The 17,187-nt window shown below is 37.6% G+C and overlaps 2 protein-coding genes across 4 annotated transcripts in view; one reads left to right on the top strand and one right to left on the bottom strand.

Moving 5' to 3' along the window:
* The window catches only part of Kin (Kin17 DNA and RNA binding protein), a 31,615-nt gene extending 31,290 nt beyond the window's left edge, over positions 1-325 (bottom strand). Inside the window, exon 1 of the mRNA XM_003473416.5 lies at positions 11-325. Coding sequence (XP_003473464.3) covers positions 11-325 — 315 coding nt within the window. The remainder of the gene's footprint in view (positions 1-10) is intronic.
* Atp5f1c (ATP synthase F1 subunit gamma) overlaps positions 256-17,187 on the top strand; it is a 23,780-nt gene continuing 6,848 nt past the window's right edge. For all 3 annotated transcript variants that reach the window (XM_013156446.3, XM_005005248.4, XM_003473517.5), the window contains exons 1-3: positions 256-429; positions 12,095-12,129; positions 13,067-13,198. In XM_013156446.3, the coding sequence (XP_013011900.2) occupies positions 374-429; positions 12,095-12,129; positions 13,067-13,198 (223 nt within the window). In that variant the 5' untranslated portion in view covers positions 256-373. The remainder of the gene's footprint in view (positions 430-12,094; positions 12,130-13,066; positions 13,199-17,187) is intronic.

The raw sequence follows: 17,187 nt of genomic DNA, 5'->3' as shown, positions 1-17,187 counted from the left end.
GCCCACTTACCTCGTCCCGGCATTGCTTCTGACACATCTGGCAATACCAGCGCAGCTTCTGAAGCCCTTTGGATTTAATCCTATTGGCGATAGCCTTGGGGGTAAGAAAGTCTGACTTCCCCATTACGACCACCGAGGTGACCACTTCCAGGAGAAAGCAACCACGTCGATCGGAAGCGGAAGTAGAATGTAGCGGTAGGCGGGACAAAACTGACAGCCAGAAAAGGGTAGGTCCTGGAAAGAGCAAGTCACCAAAGATCGCGAGACTTCTTTCAGGCGCGAGGAAACGAGACTGACAGAGCGAGCGAGGTTGGGAAGGGCGCATGCGCCAGAGCGCCTGTCTGCCCGACCTTCAGCAAAGCTGCTTGCTACCATGTTCTCTCGGGCGAACGTCGTTGGGCTATCGGCCTTAGCCTTACAACCGCAATGGTATGACAGCTTGCAGGAGGGTTGGGAAGATTGCGTGTAATAGAAGCATTCAGTCAGATAGGCTGAAAGAAGGGTTTGGGGCGTGTAGGACGGACCCGGGGTTGTAGGGCCACGCCGTCGCCCAGGTTGCTTGGGCTGCAGGAAGCAGCCTCCTAGCGGGAAGGGCGTACGCTAGGAACGGAGCCGGAGTCGGAGCAAGGTCATGCCACGTCCTCTAGGGCTGAGAGGGCCCCTTGGGACCTCGAGACTGAGTCCTTATTTCGGATTAGTGACGGAACGATACTCGAATTAATCCTCTTGATAAATAGTTACAAAGCTTCCACTACGTACCCGCCATCAAGGCCAGAGAAGCCTTTAGCAGGCCCACCAGGTGAAGGAGAGACATGCGGAAAACGCCTAGGGTGACCCCAAGTTGTATTGTGTGTCCTTGATGCCTTTGGAAGCATTCCAGTGCGGGGCAGAGTGACCCTTTAAGATGTGATTGTTTCGTTGAGCACTTACTGTAGCAGACGCGTTGCTGAGTATTGAGAAACGAATGCTAATGGTCGTGCATGTAGAAGGGACTTTAGTTGATGAGGAAAGGAAAGACATCCAGCACTGTCTCCAAAACACGTTGAGGCAGTTAACCTGCAAGGTCATAAAATTGTCACAAGGTCCCATGGAAGAAGAAACACATAGGCCTTAAATAATACTTGCTAACTGCCATGCATTTAAAGAATGCTGTAAGTTTTGACGATTTTACATATTAATTCTCTGGGGCAAAAAATGCATATTAGAAGTGTAGGAAGAGACAGGTAAAATTGGTATGTGGGTGGTGCTGTGCAATAGGATGAAATGTTATAAAACTAGAAAGTCTGAAAGAATTGTAGACACAGTGCTAAGGAGATTATTAGATACAGACTGTACCCTCGAAATTTTGTGATCTTGTAAAGATTCTAAGCAACTAAAACATTAATCTAGGTTTCTGTATTCTAAATTTAGGTAAAAAGCTATAAAGCATTAATTGAGATAAGACTTCATTACACAGAATTCATAGCAGTATACAAAAATTTCAGGGTAATGAGGAAATTTGAGTATGATGTGAATTAGCTACATTAGAATAAATGTGGAAATCAGATTTTTTTTTATTCCGTTATTGAGAAAGAACATTTTGTAAAGTGTGGTGGGGATGTAGTTCAGTAGAAGGTCCTGGGTTCAGTCCCCATACTTCAGTCACTGAGGATTGAGAAAGAATAGTCATGGGAATTAAGTCATAGTAGTTATCCTCAGTTGTCCAGGTTGTCCCATTTGTTAAGCACTCAGCAGATACTTGTTGAGTGCCTGGTCTGCACCAGTGAGCGTTATGGAAATTTGAACTAACATGTATGAGTCAGTTTGGAACAGTTCCTGGCATCCACTGCGCCTTAGTAAAAATCAGTTCCTTTTCTGTCTTTCTCATCTTACTTTGCATTACTGTTATCACTTACTATTTTTAGAATCTTATGCTACTACTCACCTGGCTGTGGGACCTTGGGCAAGTTAGTGTCTGTGCTGCTTATTCTGACTTTTTAAATGGACATAATAGTGGCTTGGGATATAGCTCAGAGGCACAGCGCCTGCCTGGCAAGCATGAGGTCATAAGTTCAATTCCCTGTACCATAAATAAATAAATGGACGTAATAGTACACAATTTGTTGGGTTAATGTATGTGAATTGCAAAAGACCTATGGACCTGGGAGAAGTATGGTGTGGATCCAATATATTAATTTAAAAAATGAAAACAAGTTTATAGGTATAGTTACTACATAAAATATGTAAGGGTATTCTACCTGACAAAGAAAAAAAAGACAAGACCATGGATGGGGGGTAGAGAAGTGTGAGGCAGTCACTTCTGGATGTTAAGGCAGGTGATGGACTTCTATACTGAGATTATTAGAATTTGATGTCCTTGATACTTTCCCTTGAGAATTTGCTGATACCGCTTCATTAATTCATATGTTATATTATAGCATTATATATTTCTTAAACTGCAGTTTTTGTGAATAGTGAGTCATTCCTGACTCCCTTGCTCTCTTTCATGTGTAGTAACTGACGGGATGATAGTAGCTACAGGTCACATACAATTCATTCAATTCTCCCTCCACTATATCAGATACATTTCAAGTTGCTCAGATGACTAACCAGCTGAGGGTTTCCTGGGACATAATGCAGTGATTCAGAACTTTATCTTCTCAATGCAAAATCTTCCTTAGTGTCTAGTTCAGTAGATTGAGCTGTCCCTAAAGAGCAGTCAACAGTTCACAGCTATTTGATTTTTTTGTTGTTTGTTTTTGAGACAGGGTCTTGCTATGTAATTCAAACTGGCCTTGAACTCATGGTGATCCTCATGCTTCAGCCTCCCAAGTTTTGGTATTGCAGGCAGTTGCTACCACATCTGGCCTGTGCATGGCTATCTGAGGGTCAAAAATTGTACATAAAAAATAAAGTAGTAACAGTCATTTTTAGAGGTACTCTAGGTGGAGGCTGAATATAAACGCTTGTCTGAACACATGAAATTACAGCATATGCACAGCATAAAGAATAAAAGATGAAGACAGGTGTGGACAGCATATATCTGTTACTGGCACTTGGGAGGCTGAGGCAGGAGGATCTCATGAGTTCCAGGACAGCTTGGACTACATAGTGAAACCTTGTCCCAAGAAATAAAACAAAACAAAAAAAAATCATAGATAATGTTTCCACTTGATACCTCTCATTTGGAATATTATGGAACCACCAAAACATTATATTCATCCAAATCTGTATATAATTCAAACTTGTTCCACTAGGTATTCTTTAGCAAGACACTTGTATTTGTGGTAGAACAGTAATTATGGCAGAAAAAGCCAATTAAAAATGATGCTACTTTTCACATGCCATTATGAGAAAAGATTATTAGTGAAAGAGTCATGTCCTCTCAAATAGCAGTTTTCAGTATTTTACAGCTTTTTTTCCCTTTAGGACATTGATTCTCACAACCAAACCTTATATTCTTTATAACCTAGTAAAAGCAGTATTAAACTAAGTTAAGACATTTTTAAAAAACAACTGTTTTAGCTATAAACTTTCAGACTTTTGTATACCTAAACATATGATCACCATATATTATTTCATTAGCTGGACAGTTTCACGTTATTAACATCTTGCTTTACAGTAGTATAGTTAATGAACCAGTCAGTATCAATACATTATTACTCACTGGAGTTGGTAAACAATAAAGTTGACTCTTTTTGTTACACAGTTTTGTGGGGTTAGACAAAGGCATAAGGACATGTATCCTGCATTCTAGTATTATCCAGAATATTTTCCCTGCCCTAAAAGGTTTCCCTTGCCCCCAAAATCCTGGCAACCACTGCTTTCTTTACTGTTGCTATAATTTTAGCTTTTCTGGCGTGGAATATAGTTAAAATCAGACAATGTATAACTTTTGTTCAGACTACTTTCACATAGTGGTACGCATTTAAGATTTCTGTTGTATTTTTTTTACTTAATAGTACATTTATTCTTACTGCTAAGTAATACTCGTAGCAATTGTATGGATGTTATCAGGGAGGCAAGGTTTCACACATTGAGGAGCATCTTCTTTACTTTGGTGACTTCTAGTTTTGGGCCATGGTGAATAAAGCAATGGTAAAGGCTTGGGTGCAGGTTTTTAGTTCAGTTGTGCAAATACCTACAAGCATGATCTTTGGGTCATATATTAAGATTATGTTTAGCTTTTTAATAAGCTGCCAGACCATCTCCCAAGTGGCTGTACCATTGTGCTCTCATTAGCAATCAGTGAGAGTCTGTGTTGTTCCATGTCCTAGCCATCTTTTGTTGCTGCTAGTTTTATTGAATTTTATCCACTAATGAAGGTACATCGTGGTATCTCATTGTTTTGACTTCAAATTCCCTAATAACATGATACCAAATATCATTTTATGTGCTTATTTACCATCTTTGTATCTTTGTCAAATTGTACAAGTTTTTTATCTTTTTTTTTTTTTCTTTTGGTGGTGGTGGTACTAGGGTTTGAACCCAGGGTCTTCTCATTGAGCTATATGACCAGGCCCTTATTTTATTTTTTATTTTGAGATAGGGTCTTCAGTCACACAGTTGCCCAGTCTGGTCTTGAACTTGCAGTCATCCTGCCTCAGCATTCCAGAATTTTAAGCCTGTGCTACCACGCCCAGCTAGTCCACTTTTTATTTAGGTGGTTTGTTCTTATTTTTTACTTTAGAGTTACATTTTGGGTACGTCCACTATCAGAGATACACTTACAACTATGTTCTTCCAATTTGTGGCTTGTCTTCATCTTTCTTTCTTGTTTCCAGTCCTACAAACTAACCCCACCGAATACTACGTTCTGTCCCTTTCTTGTTTTGAGACAGGGTCCCGCTAAATTGATCAGGCCTGGAACTTGAGGTTCTTGTGCCTCAGCCTCTTTAGTAGTTGGGATTACAGGTATGCACTTTCACACTTGGCTATTCATCTCTTAAATATTTTTCACAGAGTGGAAGTTGAAGTTGCACTTCCCAATTTTTTTTTCCTGTCACAGATCATGCTTTTGGTGTTTAATCTAAAGACTGATTGTCAAATTCAGGATACTTAGATTTTATCCTGTAGTATCTTTTAAAAATTGTACAGCTTTGCATTTTACATTTAGGTCTGTAACTCACTTTGAGTAATATTTTGATTTATGGATTATTCCAGTACTGTTGTTGTAATATCTTTTCTTACTGTTTTACTCCTTTGTCAAAGATCAGTTGATTGTATGTCTGTTTCTAGGCTCCTTGGTTCTGTTCTGTTGACACACTTGTCCATTGTTTCACCAGTGCCAGATTGATTACTGTGACTTTTTTTAATTTTAAAGAGAAGAAAAACCAATTTCTAAACAAGATAATTAGATACTCATAGAATGCAAGATATCTGCATTTAATTGTCCAAACAATATTAGCACAAAGCTTTCAATGAACTAAGAAAAATTAGTAGGATAGCTGATTTGACTATCTTTTATATACTTATATATATGCACATACACATGCACATATATATACACACATATATATTATTTCAGCTTCTCACATGAAGAAAATACATTGTTTAAACATGCAAGTATGATTTATTTCACTTATGAGAATGATCTTTAGTTGTATTCTTTTACCTATAAAAGTCTCAAGTTTGTCCTTGTTTTTAGCTGAGTAGTAACTACTCTATTATATAAAAATACATCTTTTTTTACCCATTGTAAAAAAAGTTTCTAAGATCCAGCTATTAATAAATTGTGCTGTTATAAACATTGGGTGCACATATATCACTGTAGCATGATGTCTTTAATTTTTCTGGGAAGATACCCAAAAGGGGAATAACTGGCTCAACTGGGACCTACAGTCTTAGGGGTGTTTTTGTTTGTTTTGGTTTTGACCTTGTGCTTGGCAGGCAGGTGCTTATACTGCTGAGCTATATACCTGGCCCTCGATCCTAGTTTTTTGAGGACTCTGCACAATGATTTCCAAAATAGTTGCACCAGCCTGCACTCCCTTCAAAAGTAGAAAAGGGTTCCTGTTTCCCCATAACCCCTCCAGTATTTGTTATTGGTTGATTTCTTGATAATAGCCATTCTTTATGGGGTGAGGTGGAAGCTTAATGTTGTTTTAATTTGCATCTCTCAAATGACCACTGTTGTTGAATGTTTTTCGTATATTTATTTGCTATTTATATTTCTTCACCTGAGAAGTGTGTATTCATCTCAGATGCCCATATTTGAATTGAGTCTTTAAATTTGAGAGGTCTTTTTTTTTTTTTGGAGTTCTCTGTAGTATTCCTTTGTCTAAGTAACAGCTAGCAAACATTTTTTCCACATTGTGGGTTGTCTTCTTACTGTTAGTAGTTTCTGTTGCGGTACAAAAGCTTTTTAATAAGATGCGATCCCATCTTATGTTGATTCTTTGCAATAGTTCCTATGAGATTGGTGTTTTATTCATGAAGTCTTTGCTTACACTGGTGTCTTGAAAGAGTTTTGCCTATTCTATCTTGCAGAAGATTTAAGGTTTCTGTTTTAATATTTAGATCTTTGATCCATTCCAAATTTAGTGCATGGCGAAAGATATGGGTTAAATTTTAATCTTTGGCATGTGCAGAGCCAGTCTTTCTAACACTGTTTATTAAAGATGCTATCTTCCAGTGAATGTGTGTGGCACCTTTGTCAAAGATAAGTATCTGTGGAGTTATTTCTGTATCTTCTAGTCTGTTCCATTGATCTTTAGGTCTGTTTTTTTTTTTGCCAGTACCACACTTTTTATCACAGTAGCTTTATAGTATGATTTCAGGTCAGGAATTGTAATACCTTCTGTGTTGCCTTTATTGCCCAATTGCCTTTGCTGTTCTAGGTCTCCCCTGATTCCTGATGAATTTTAGGATTGTGTTCTCCAATTCTGTGAGCTATGCTATTGGAATTTTGATTGGAATTAATGAAATCTGTATAACAGTTTCGGAAGTATGGCCATATTGGTTCTTCCTATCTAAGAGCAAAGGATGTCTTTCCATTTTCTGATATACTCTTTAATGTTCTTTTTTCAGAGTACTGTAGTTGTCATTGTAGGCATTGACAAAAAAAATTGTCATTTTTTTTTTTTTTTGCATTCTTCATTAGATTGATTCTTAGACATTTTGTTTTTTGGATGTTAATTGTGAAAGGTGTTTCTCTCTTGGTGAGTTTGTTGTTTGTGTACAGGAAGGTTTTTGAGTGTTCGCTTTGTATCCAGGTATGTTACTAAATTTGCTTACTAAATTGGCCAGTTTTTTAGTGGAGTTTTTGGGATTTTCTATGTAGAGTAACATGTCATCTGCAAACAACAATAATTTAACTTCTTCCTTTCCTATTTTTGTTCCTTTTATTTGTTTCTCTTATATAATTGCTGTGGCTAAAGTTTCAAGGATGATATTGAATAAGAGTAGAGACAGTCAGGTGCCAGGGATTTATCTCAGCGGCATAAGAGCCTGCCAGGGAAGCACAAAATCATGAGTTCAATCCCCAGTTTAAAAAAACAAACAGTAGGGGCTGGGGATTTAGCTCAGCGGCATAAGTGCCTGCCTTGCAAGCAGGCAGTCGTGAGTTCGATCCCTGGTACTGATAAAAATGAAAAAAGACAAAAAACAAACAAACAAAAAAAACAAACAGTGGAGGCTGTGGACATCCTTATCTTCTTCCTGATTTTCTGATTTTAGAGACAAAAAGCTTCAGTCTGTCCATTCAGTATGATAGATAGTCTTTATCAGATTAAGACAAAGACCACCTATTCCAATTTTCTGTAGGATTTTTAATCATCAATGGGTGCTGGACTTTGTCAAAAGCTTTTCTATCTGTATTGAGATGATCATATGATTTCTGTCCTTGGCTCTGTTAATATGGTATATTACATTTATTGATATGGGTATGTTGAACCATCCCTGCACTGCTGGAATGAATCCCACTTGGTTATGTAGTATAGTCTTGATGATTTGCTGAATTCTGTTGGTATCTTACTGAAGATTTTTGCATCGTTCATTAGGGAAGTTGGCCTGTAATTCTTTATTATGCAGGTCCCTCTCTGGTTTTGTTATCAGGGTAATGCTTGTTTCCAGGAATGAGTTTGGAAGTATTGCTTCCCTTTCAATTTCATTGAAGAATTTGAAAAGTAGTGGAGTTAGGTCTTCTCTCAATTTCTTATAGAATTCTCAGTGAATCCGTCAGGGTCTGGGCTTTCTTTGTTGCTAAGTTTTTAATTATATCTTTAGTTTCATTGATTGATACTGGTTTACTTAGGATTTTATCTTCTTGATTTAGCTTTGGTAATTCATGTATATCTAGGAATCTGTCCATTTCTTTTTCATTTTCCATCTTACTAGAATACAACCTTTCAAAGTAAGTATAGAGGATCTTCAGAATTTCTGCAGGGTCCATTGCGATTTCACCTTTTTTATTCCCAAATTGTGTGGATTGAGTCTTTTCTTTTTTTTGATAAGGTTGTTAAGAGTTTGTCTTTTCTTCAGCCTTTCAAAGAATCAGCTCTTTGATTCACTGATTCTTTGTATTGTTTTTTAGTCTCCAGTGCGTTAGTTTCTGTTCTGATATTTATAATTTCCTCCCTCGTAGGAGAGAGTCTTAGCTTGCTCTTCTTCCTTTTCCTAGAAGTTTGAGGTTCACCATTAAGTTGTTTATATGCACTTGCTCTATTTTCTGGATATGGATATTTACTGCTATAAATTTCTCTCTTAGGACTGCTTTCATTGTGTCCCATAAGTTCTGTTTTGTTATAGTTTCATTATCATTCAACTGTAAAAACTGTCTAATGTCTTCTTTAATTTCATCTATGATTCATTGGTTTTTCAGTAGGGTGTTACTTAATTTTCATGTGTTTGTGAAGTTTTTGTAGTTTCTTTTGCCGTAGGTTTCCAATTTCCTTGCACTTCCATAGTCTATTAAGAAGCATGGGATAATTTCAATTCCTTTACATATACTTAAGCTATGTTCTATGAGGTAGTAAGTATGTGGTCTGTTTTGGAGAATTCCATGTACAGCTGAGAAGAATGTAGGGTGGAACATTGTAGACATCTACTAAGTCTATTTGTTCAAGTTTAGTTTTGTCCTAATATTTCAGTGTTGATTTTTTTTTCTAGTTGATCTGTCTTTTTGTGACAGTGGAGTATTGAGATCCCCCAATACAACTGTATTAGGGCTTATTTTTTTCATGCCCATTAGTATTTGTTTTACACAGTTGAGTGCAATGGTATTTGTTGCAAATATGTTTTATGATTATTATCTGTTTCTCTTGGATTGTTTCCTTTACAAGGATGTTGTAACCTCCTTTATCTCTTGGTCTTGGGTTGACATTCATTTTGTCTGCATATAGAATAGGCACCCCTGCTTTTTTCTGGATTTCTCTCACATGGAATATTATTTTCCATCCTTTGGCTTTCAGTCTGTGAATTTCTTTTTCAATTAAATGTTTTTCTTGTATGCAGCATATTGTTGGATCTTGCTTCTTGATCCATTCTGCCAGTCTGTGTCTTTTGATTGGTGAATTGAGACCATTAACATTGTTGGTTATAACTGATATATATTGACTTGTCACGTTATTTTTCTGTTGTTGGCTACCCCTCTTTTTTCTCTCCATTTAATTATTTGGCTTGCCTGGTGGATTCCTTCTTTTGGGGTTAATGGAGTTGTAGTCCTTGTTGTCTCTCTCTAGAATGTTCTTCAAAACATTTTGGAGTGCTACTTTGTAAAATAACTTTTTACCTTATTATAAGTAATCCAGAGTTGTTTTAAAGTATCTGAGGAAAAAAAAAACCCAGAAAGTATATAGCAGAATGTAAGCCACTCAGGTTGATCTTGACATTGTGATCCTCCTGCCATAGGCTCCTGCATAGCTGTGATTATAGATACACAATAGCCAGTATCCTGTTTTGTATAAGGGACTTGAACATCAAAGATTTTGACATCTTACAGGGGTCCTACAATCAAACACTATGCATGCTAGGAGGTACCTATTCATTGTAAAATGATTTAACTTTTTTCTTTTCTTGATTTACTGCATTAGCTATTACTTCTAGGATGTACTGAGTAAAGGTAGTAAGAGAAAAAGCTTGCTTCATTCCTGATCTTAGAAGGAAAGCTTCTAGTTTCTCACCATTAAAGCAAAGGTTTGGGTAGATTTATCAGACCAAGGAAGCTCTCTGTTCTAATTTACTGAGAGATTTTATCATGAATGGATGTTAGATTTTGTCAGATGCTTTTTCTGCATAATTTTTGAACACCAAATGAACTTTCCAGGTTGAACTTTCCATTCCTGGAATAAATACCACTTGGTTATAGCTTGGCTGTAATTCCTTTTAATACACTGGTGAGTATTTTTGCATCTATATTTACGAAAGTCACAAGTGTCTAGTATCCATTTTTTTAAATTAAGCTTATTGGTACATTTTAGGTTACATAACGGTCACATTCATTATAGGGAATTTATACCTGTACATGCTATGACTTGATTCTTTTTTGTTTGTTTTTTTTTTCCATTTTTTACAGTGTCTTTATCTAGTTTCAGTACTGAGTTAAGGTTTGCTTCAGAGAATTAGCACATTTTGTTTCTTTTGCTTCTAATTCTACTTGGCTGTTGTTCATAGTTTGTTTTGGTTTGGACTTTAGCACCAATGACTGTGTTACTGATCATTTTCAGATTTGTATATGAATATTTAGAACCTCTCATTTACCTTAGACATTTCCACCTACTTCCATAGTCTTTTAACTATATTTCATTCAAAATTCATTATCGTCAGAGTTCTTCTCACCCAGTTTTTCTATATTGGTTCCACTCAGGTCATTGACTTAGAAAGCTTGGGTCAGTCTTCATGTTTCCTTTCAACCAAGAATTTACTCTCTGGCCTGGTCTTCTGTGACTTGGCCCCCATTTGGCCAGGGTCTTGCTGCCTTGTGTGTGGAAGCTGCAGCGCCTCAGGTCTCCATGCTGTGAAAGCTCTTGAATGTGACCTCATTTCATCTTCTCACTGCCATCTGAAAACTAAACTGCACTGAGCACTTCAAACATTCTTTGCAAAGTCTGCAATCTAATAGCATTTACTCTGCTTTACTTTTTACTATTTAAAAATATTTAATATTTAAAATAATATTTAAGCACAACCTATGTCTGTCTTCTGTATCTACCACTTTACAATTCCTTGAACATGACATTGTCTTCCAAAACTATCTCCTGTTCTGAGAAGCTCTCCTTGGGCCCTCCTGTGTGCATAGATTCACTGATTCTTCACACCTCCCATGTGGCACTGCCTGCCAGGACAAGTACTATGTATGGATCGAAGCCTTAAAGATTTTGTATCATGTTGTCTTTCCCACTAGAGCAAGGATCTTTTTGTCTTTCACTAACATTTAAGTCTGATCATTTTTATTCTTGTGCATTAGCACTTAGTTTTAATAGATCTTTGGTTAAATTTTACATAAGTCTGAGTTTTCACAAATCTGGTCAGTGAGATGATAATCTGTTTCTTACAGTGAGTGAGTGAGTGCCTTATTCACTAGTGCCTGCAACACAGAGGCTCCTTAGTGAATGTTGCCTGAATTGAACTTAAAAGGTTAAAAACCTGTTTAAATGTACTCTCATACCTGTGGTCAGCCAGGCTGTAATTGACTCTGTACTATTAAAGGTTGCTGACTAAGGAAGTCAGGGTTGCTTTGTAGATCTGACCTTACTTTTAACTTAACAAGGGGAAGGACTTTTCTGCTGTAGAAATTAAGCCAAGATACAGGTGGAGATATAGAGCATATGTGGATGCCTTGATGACTTTTTTATCTCCCCCATACCAGCAGTCAAACTCAGGACCTTGAGCTTGCCAGGCAGGCGCTGTACTGCTGAGCTATATGCCTGGCCTATAATTGCTCAACGAAAGGGTTGTCTTAGAGTTATGGTAAATAAAGTGAGGCCTTTGATACACACAGGCCCTGCTTGTCAGTATTGAGAATTTAAATATATAAATATGTCTGTATACATTCAGAGTCTTGTATTTGATAGATTATTTTAATGAGACATTTAATTTAAGCAATTCTGACTTTTTTCTTACTTACTGAAACTATCTTTCAGAAAAACTAAAATATTTTTAAAACTTTTATTCTTAGGATCCAAGTCCGAAATATGGCAACTTTGAAAGACAGTAAGTATATTATTTGTCTTGATACTTGAATCAAGAAAAACTAAATGATGACAAATAAAATACTTTTAAAAATACTGCTTTAACTCACTGCGTGTTGGTCAAAATTGACAAAATGAATTTAATATATGTGCAGGACATTGGACATGTTTTGGAAAAGACAAGTATGAAGGGACACATGAAGTTTTTTTACTCTGGTCTGTAGGATGATGATAATGATATAACTAGAAAATCTATCCTGTCTGTCAGTTCAGTGTGGTGGTACACACCTGTAATCCTAGCATTTGGGAAACTGAGGCAGGAGGATCACAGTTCAAGGCTAGGCTGGAATTAGTGAGTTCAAGGCCAGCCTGAATTACATAGTGAGACCCTGTCTCCAAAAACAAAGCAAAACTATTTGTTTATATATAATATTTGTTTATACTATTTGTTTATATATAAAAATAATGTATGCACTGTTTGGTTAAGATGACTTGTAATGTCATTTAATGTTTTAAGCACATAATGAAAAAAAAGTAAATACATAATATACTATTCTCTTTCATAGCCATTTGCCTGTCCTGTTTAAATAGCAACTAGACTTCCCCTTTCTATTAATACCAGTTTTAACATTAAGACTGCTTAGGCTGGACATGGTTGCACATACCTGGAGTCCCAGCATTTGGGAGGCTGAGCCAGGAGGATCATTGTGAATTCGAGACCAGCCTGGGCTACAAAGTGAGTTCAAGGCTAGCTCGAACTGCATAGGGAGACCCTGTCTCAAAAAGACAGCGGGGGGGGGAAAAAAGACGTTAAGACTGGTTTAACATTATGCTGTTTTTTCATGGTCTAAATGAAAACTATTCCATTTTCTCCTTTTTAAATGTTTCAATGAAATTTACCAGTCAAATGCTACTATAACTCTTAACTCCTTTCTTAACAAACTTTTTCAATTTTTCAGTTACCAGGCGACTGAAGTCAATCAAAAACATCCAGAAAATTACCAAGTCTATGAAAATGGTAGCAGCAGCAAAATATGCCCGAGCTGAGAGGGAGCTGAAACCGGCTCGGATATATGGAATAGGCTCTTTAGGTAAGAGAAGATGATCATTCTACAAGTTATCAAGAACTATTTACTGTAAAGAAGAGTACTAATAACTTCTATGTAGTGCTTACTGTGGTACCAGCGCTAGTCAGAGCACTTGTACTTAGCAATCCTGTGGTTAGATAAATGAACAAGAAGGCCGAATCATTTGTTGACATCAAAACCCCATTGTATATGACTATTAATTTCTTTTTTTTTTTTTGGTACTGAGGATCGAATTCATGACCTTGTGCTTACCAGGCAGGCACTTATGCTACTGAGCTAAATCTCCAGCCCCAATTTTAAAAGTTATTCCTTGATTATTAATCCACCATTAAAAACTCTTGGTGCTGGCTATGGTGGCATATGCCTATGATTATAGCACTCAGGAGGCTGAGGTAGGAGGATCGCTATGCGTTTGCTGCCATCTTGGACTACATAGTGAGTTTTGAGGCCAGCCTGAACTATAGAAGGATCTGTCTCAAAAAAAACAAAACAAAAACACTTAGAAACAGTATGTTAGATACAAATACTTGATCTTATGCAGCTGTCTTGTGATGTGCTATTTTAGAACATTGCAAGGGAGGGGTTGGGTGATGGGCAGCCTGTGGGGAGAGTGCATTGAGTGGTTATAGATGTGACTGGTCGTGTTGATATGAATGAGATAGAAAAAGGAAAAACTATCTCAAGGCTTCATTTTTAAGATCATGAGTATTCTTATCCTTTCAAAAGCATGAAAAATCTTTCCCTTCTAATTTTATCTAATCCTTCATGATTGATCTTCCTAACAGAGAAAACTGACCATGGTAGTTTCAAAAGAATTTGTACTTTGAATTTGTAATTCTTGGAAATAAGCAAAATTGCAGAAAGCTAGAAAGTTCTCCTCTTGACCTATTAATATAGTGTCTAAACTCTTGACTTCTCATGCTTTCTCACACTGAACTAAGGCTGCTTCGAAAATTTTTTCAACTTAATATGAAAAAATTAGGCAAATAAAGTAAAGAAAGTCATGCATTTACTGTTTAGCCTTACATTATCAGCTCAAGTCTCCAGATTTTAACTTTGGGCTGGTGTCTTCCCAAAGGAGTATTTTCCTGTAAGTGAACTAGTCCCTACTTCCCAGGCTGTTGTAGCTGCAGATAGTGCCCTGTCTTCGGCACTTGCCCCTACTTACCTGCGGGCAGAATGGTTAAGATGTGAATCGTTCATGCTTCCCACCCTAAAATCTGTTTCCGATTAGAATAAAATGGTCCTGTTGTCACGGCCTCCACATCTTCTCATGATTCTGTTCCCACCACACACCCTCGCACCCGCACGCCTGCTGTTGGTCTCTGCTCTGAATGCCTATTCCCTCATTTCATTCAGGTTTCTGCTTCACTGTCTCCTCCCGAGCCCTTCTCTGCTTGCTGTATCACGGTGGCATCTCTCTGCCTCACCCAGTGTGTTTGGCTGTGCCTCCTTACTGCTTTCTCACGCATCACATCTGTTCCATCCTCTTCATTCCTCACCTCTCCCACAGAAGCTTCATTCCTGCATCTGTGGCACTTCGAACAGAGGTGCTTAGTAAACACACACAAGTGACTGAGGCCTGAAAAAGACAACTTTTACCAACAGAATCCACAAACAGCATGTTTGAACTTAGAAGACAAAATTTGCTTGCTTCCAAATTGAAGATAATAGGTCTGTGTGTGTCTGTGATTACATAACGGCATAACTAGAACTGCCTTTTGCATTAATTTCCCTTGTGTTCGCTCATATCTTTTTAAACATGCATTTATACCACTAACGGGATTTTATGTGAAAAATGATAGAACACTAGGCCTCAGGTGAAACAGCTTCTTACATTAAAAATGCCATATCAAGCTGGGTGGTGCACTCCTGTAATCTCAGGAGTGGGGAGAGCATGGTGGTGCACTCCTGTAATCTCAGTATTCAGGAGGCTAAGACAGAAGGATTGCTGTGAGTTTAAGGCCAGCCTGAGACATGAGTATCACTGTAAGTTCAAGGCCAGCCTGAAATGAATGACAAGATCCTGTCTCAGAAAACAAATAAATAGCCAGCGATATTTAGTATATCAACTAATAGGTTAGGATTTAGCCATCCTAATGAGCACCAACCATTGGCTGCCATAAGCTGCTTTCTTACTAAACATGCGCAGGTCTACCTTAGAGTAGGTTACTGATCTCCAGCTTATATAGGACTATATCTTACTCATATTTAATATCTTTGAATACCTAACATATGTAAAAAGTATGGTAGACACTCAATAATTACATCATCATATAGTTTGATTTTGTTTTTCTGGTGCCAAAGATAGAACCCAGAACTTTGCACATTGCAAGTAAGTCTTATACCACTGAGATACTCTGCCAACCCCTAATGTAGTCTGTTACGTGTTGAATTTTTTTAGCCAGGTGTGGTGCTGCATGGCTGTGGTTTCAGTACTCTAGGAGGCTGAGACAAGAGGATCAAAGAGTTTGAGCCCAGTATGGGCAACTCAGTGAGACCTTGTCTCAAAGAAAAAAAAAAAAATAGGTAGGTTTATAGCTCTTTCAACCCCCAGTGTCACCAAAAAAAAAAAAAAAATTGAATTTCCTTATGTACCCACTAACAAGTTACTTGCTAAGGTGGACATGGTAGCACACACCTATAGTTCCCAGGTATTTGGAAGGCTGAGGCAGGAGTTGCATCAGTTCAAGGCCAACTTGGGCAAAATAATCAGAATCTGTTTCCAAAAAAGTTACTTTCTTATCAGTACCAATAAATAAATTCATTCCCTTCAAAAGACTATACTACAATATTAATTTGTCTAAAAAAGGACAAAGTAATTTTGATATCTTATTGGAGTATTTGTAGTACAGTAGTAATTAAGAGAGAGAAAGAGAGACTTACAAAAGTGCTGTTGCCCCTTCCTGAACTTTGAAGTTAAGTATTCCTCTCTGCTTTTTAGGGGAAGGGTTTCTTAGGAATTAAACTTTGAGATATGATAATGGATCCTGCACTTTTAGGGAGCCCCAGCTCCCCGGCTGCAGTCAGCTGTTAGAAATCCACCATGCATTTGGCCAGACCTTGTTAACCGAGGCCTGCTCCCTGCCAGTGGCTGAGCGCAGGCCACTGCTGAGGTAGGCTGTTCTTGAGAGACCTGGGTGGTTGTCTTCCCAGCAGCCTAGCCTAACTTTTCTTAGAGGACTGCCATCTAGGAAGCTGCTCACCAGCCTTTCTTTCTCTTTCCTGTCACATGGCAGGTGTTCCTTGTGATACGAGACTCCTCTTTCTCTTTCATCTTATTCTCTTATAGCCGTCTCCCTTAGTGAGATCATGTATCTTTCATCCCATTTCCTCTCTTGGCCTCAGCTTCTTGGAAGACTAGACCAACAAAGTTGGTAAAGTAATGCCAAAAATAAACTGGCAGTTGTTACTTCAGTATCACTAGTGGTTTTTTTGTTTGTTTTTGTAGTGCATACCAGCTCATTTTTGTTCTTTTTTGGATACAGGGTCTCACTAAGTTGCCAGGTTACTCAGGCTGAGTTGAACTTGAAATTCTTCTGCCTCAGCCTTCCAGAGTTCTGAAATTACAAGCATGTGTCACCATGCCCAGCCAATTTTTTAAAATAAGAAATTGATATTTGGTTTATATGAGCAACTCAGTAGATATTATTTCTTTCTGTTTTAGTTGTATGCTTGAAGTTTACATTTTTTAGAAGTCTGATATCTTGCTATCCAGATTAAGTAGGTACCATAATTTTACCTCTTTATAAGTTTTTAATTGTACTAGAAATTTTTTTCTTTTGGTTTAGTTTAGTTTGATGTTTTTGGTTTTTTGAGAAAGTCTCACTATGTAGTTCAGGCCTCAGCCTCCCCAATGCTGGGATTATAGGTGTGCACTACCATGCCTGGCTGGAATATTTTTTTTAGTTAACATTTTTAAAACAATTAGCCACTGGTTGACCTTCAGAAACTTTGTTATAGAGATTTCTGATTTTCTACCTGGTTGTAAT

This window comes from Cavia porcellus, unplaced genomic scaffold, assembly GCF_034190915.1.
Source record: "Cavia porcellus strain 051 isolate PalLab524CR breed Dunkin Hartley unplaced genomic scaffold, mCavPor4.1 scaffold_13, whole genome shotgun sequence".
NCBI lineage: Eukaryota > Metazoa > Chordata > Mammalia > Rodentia > Caviidae > Cavia > Cavia porcellus.
This window is presented reverse-complemented; position numbering and strand designations above follow the sequence as displayed.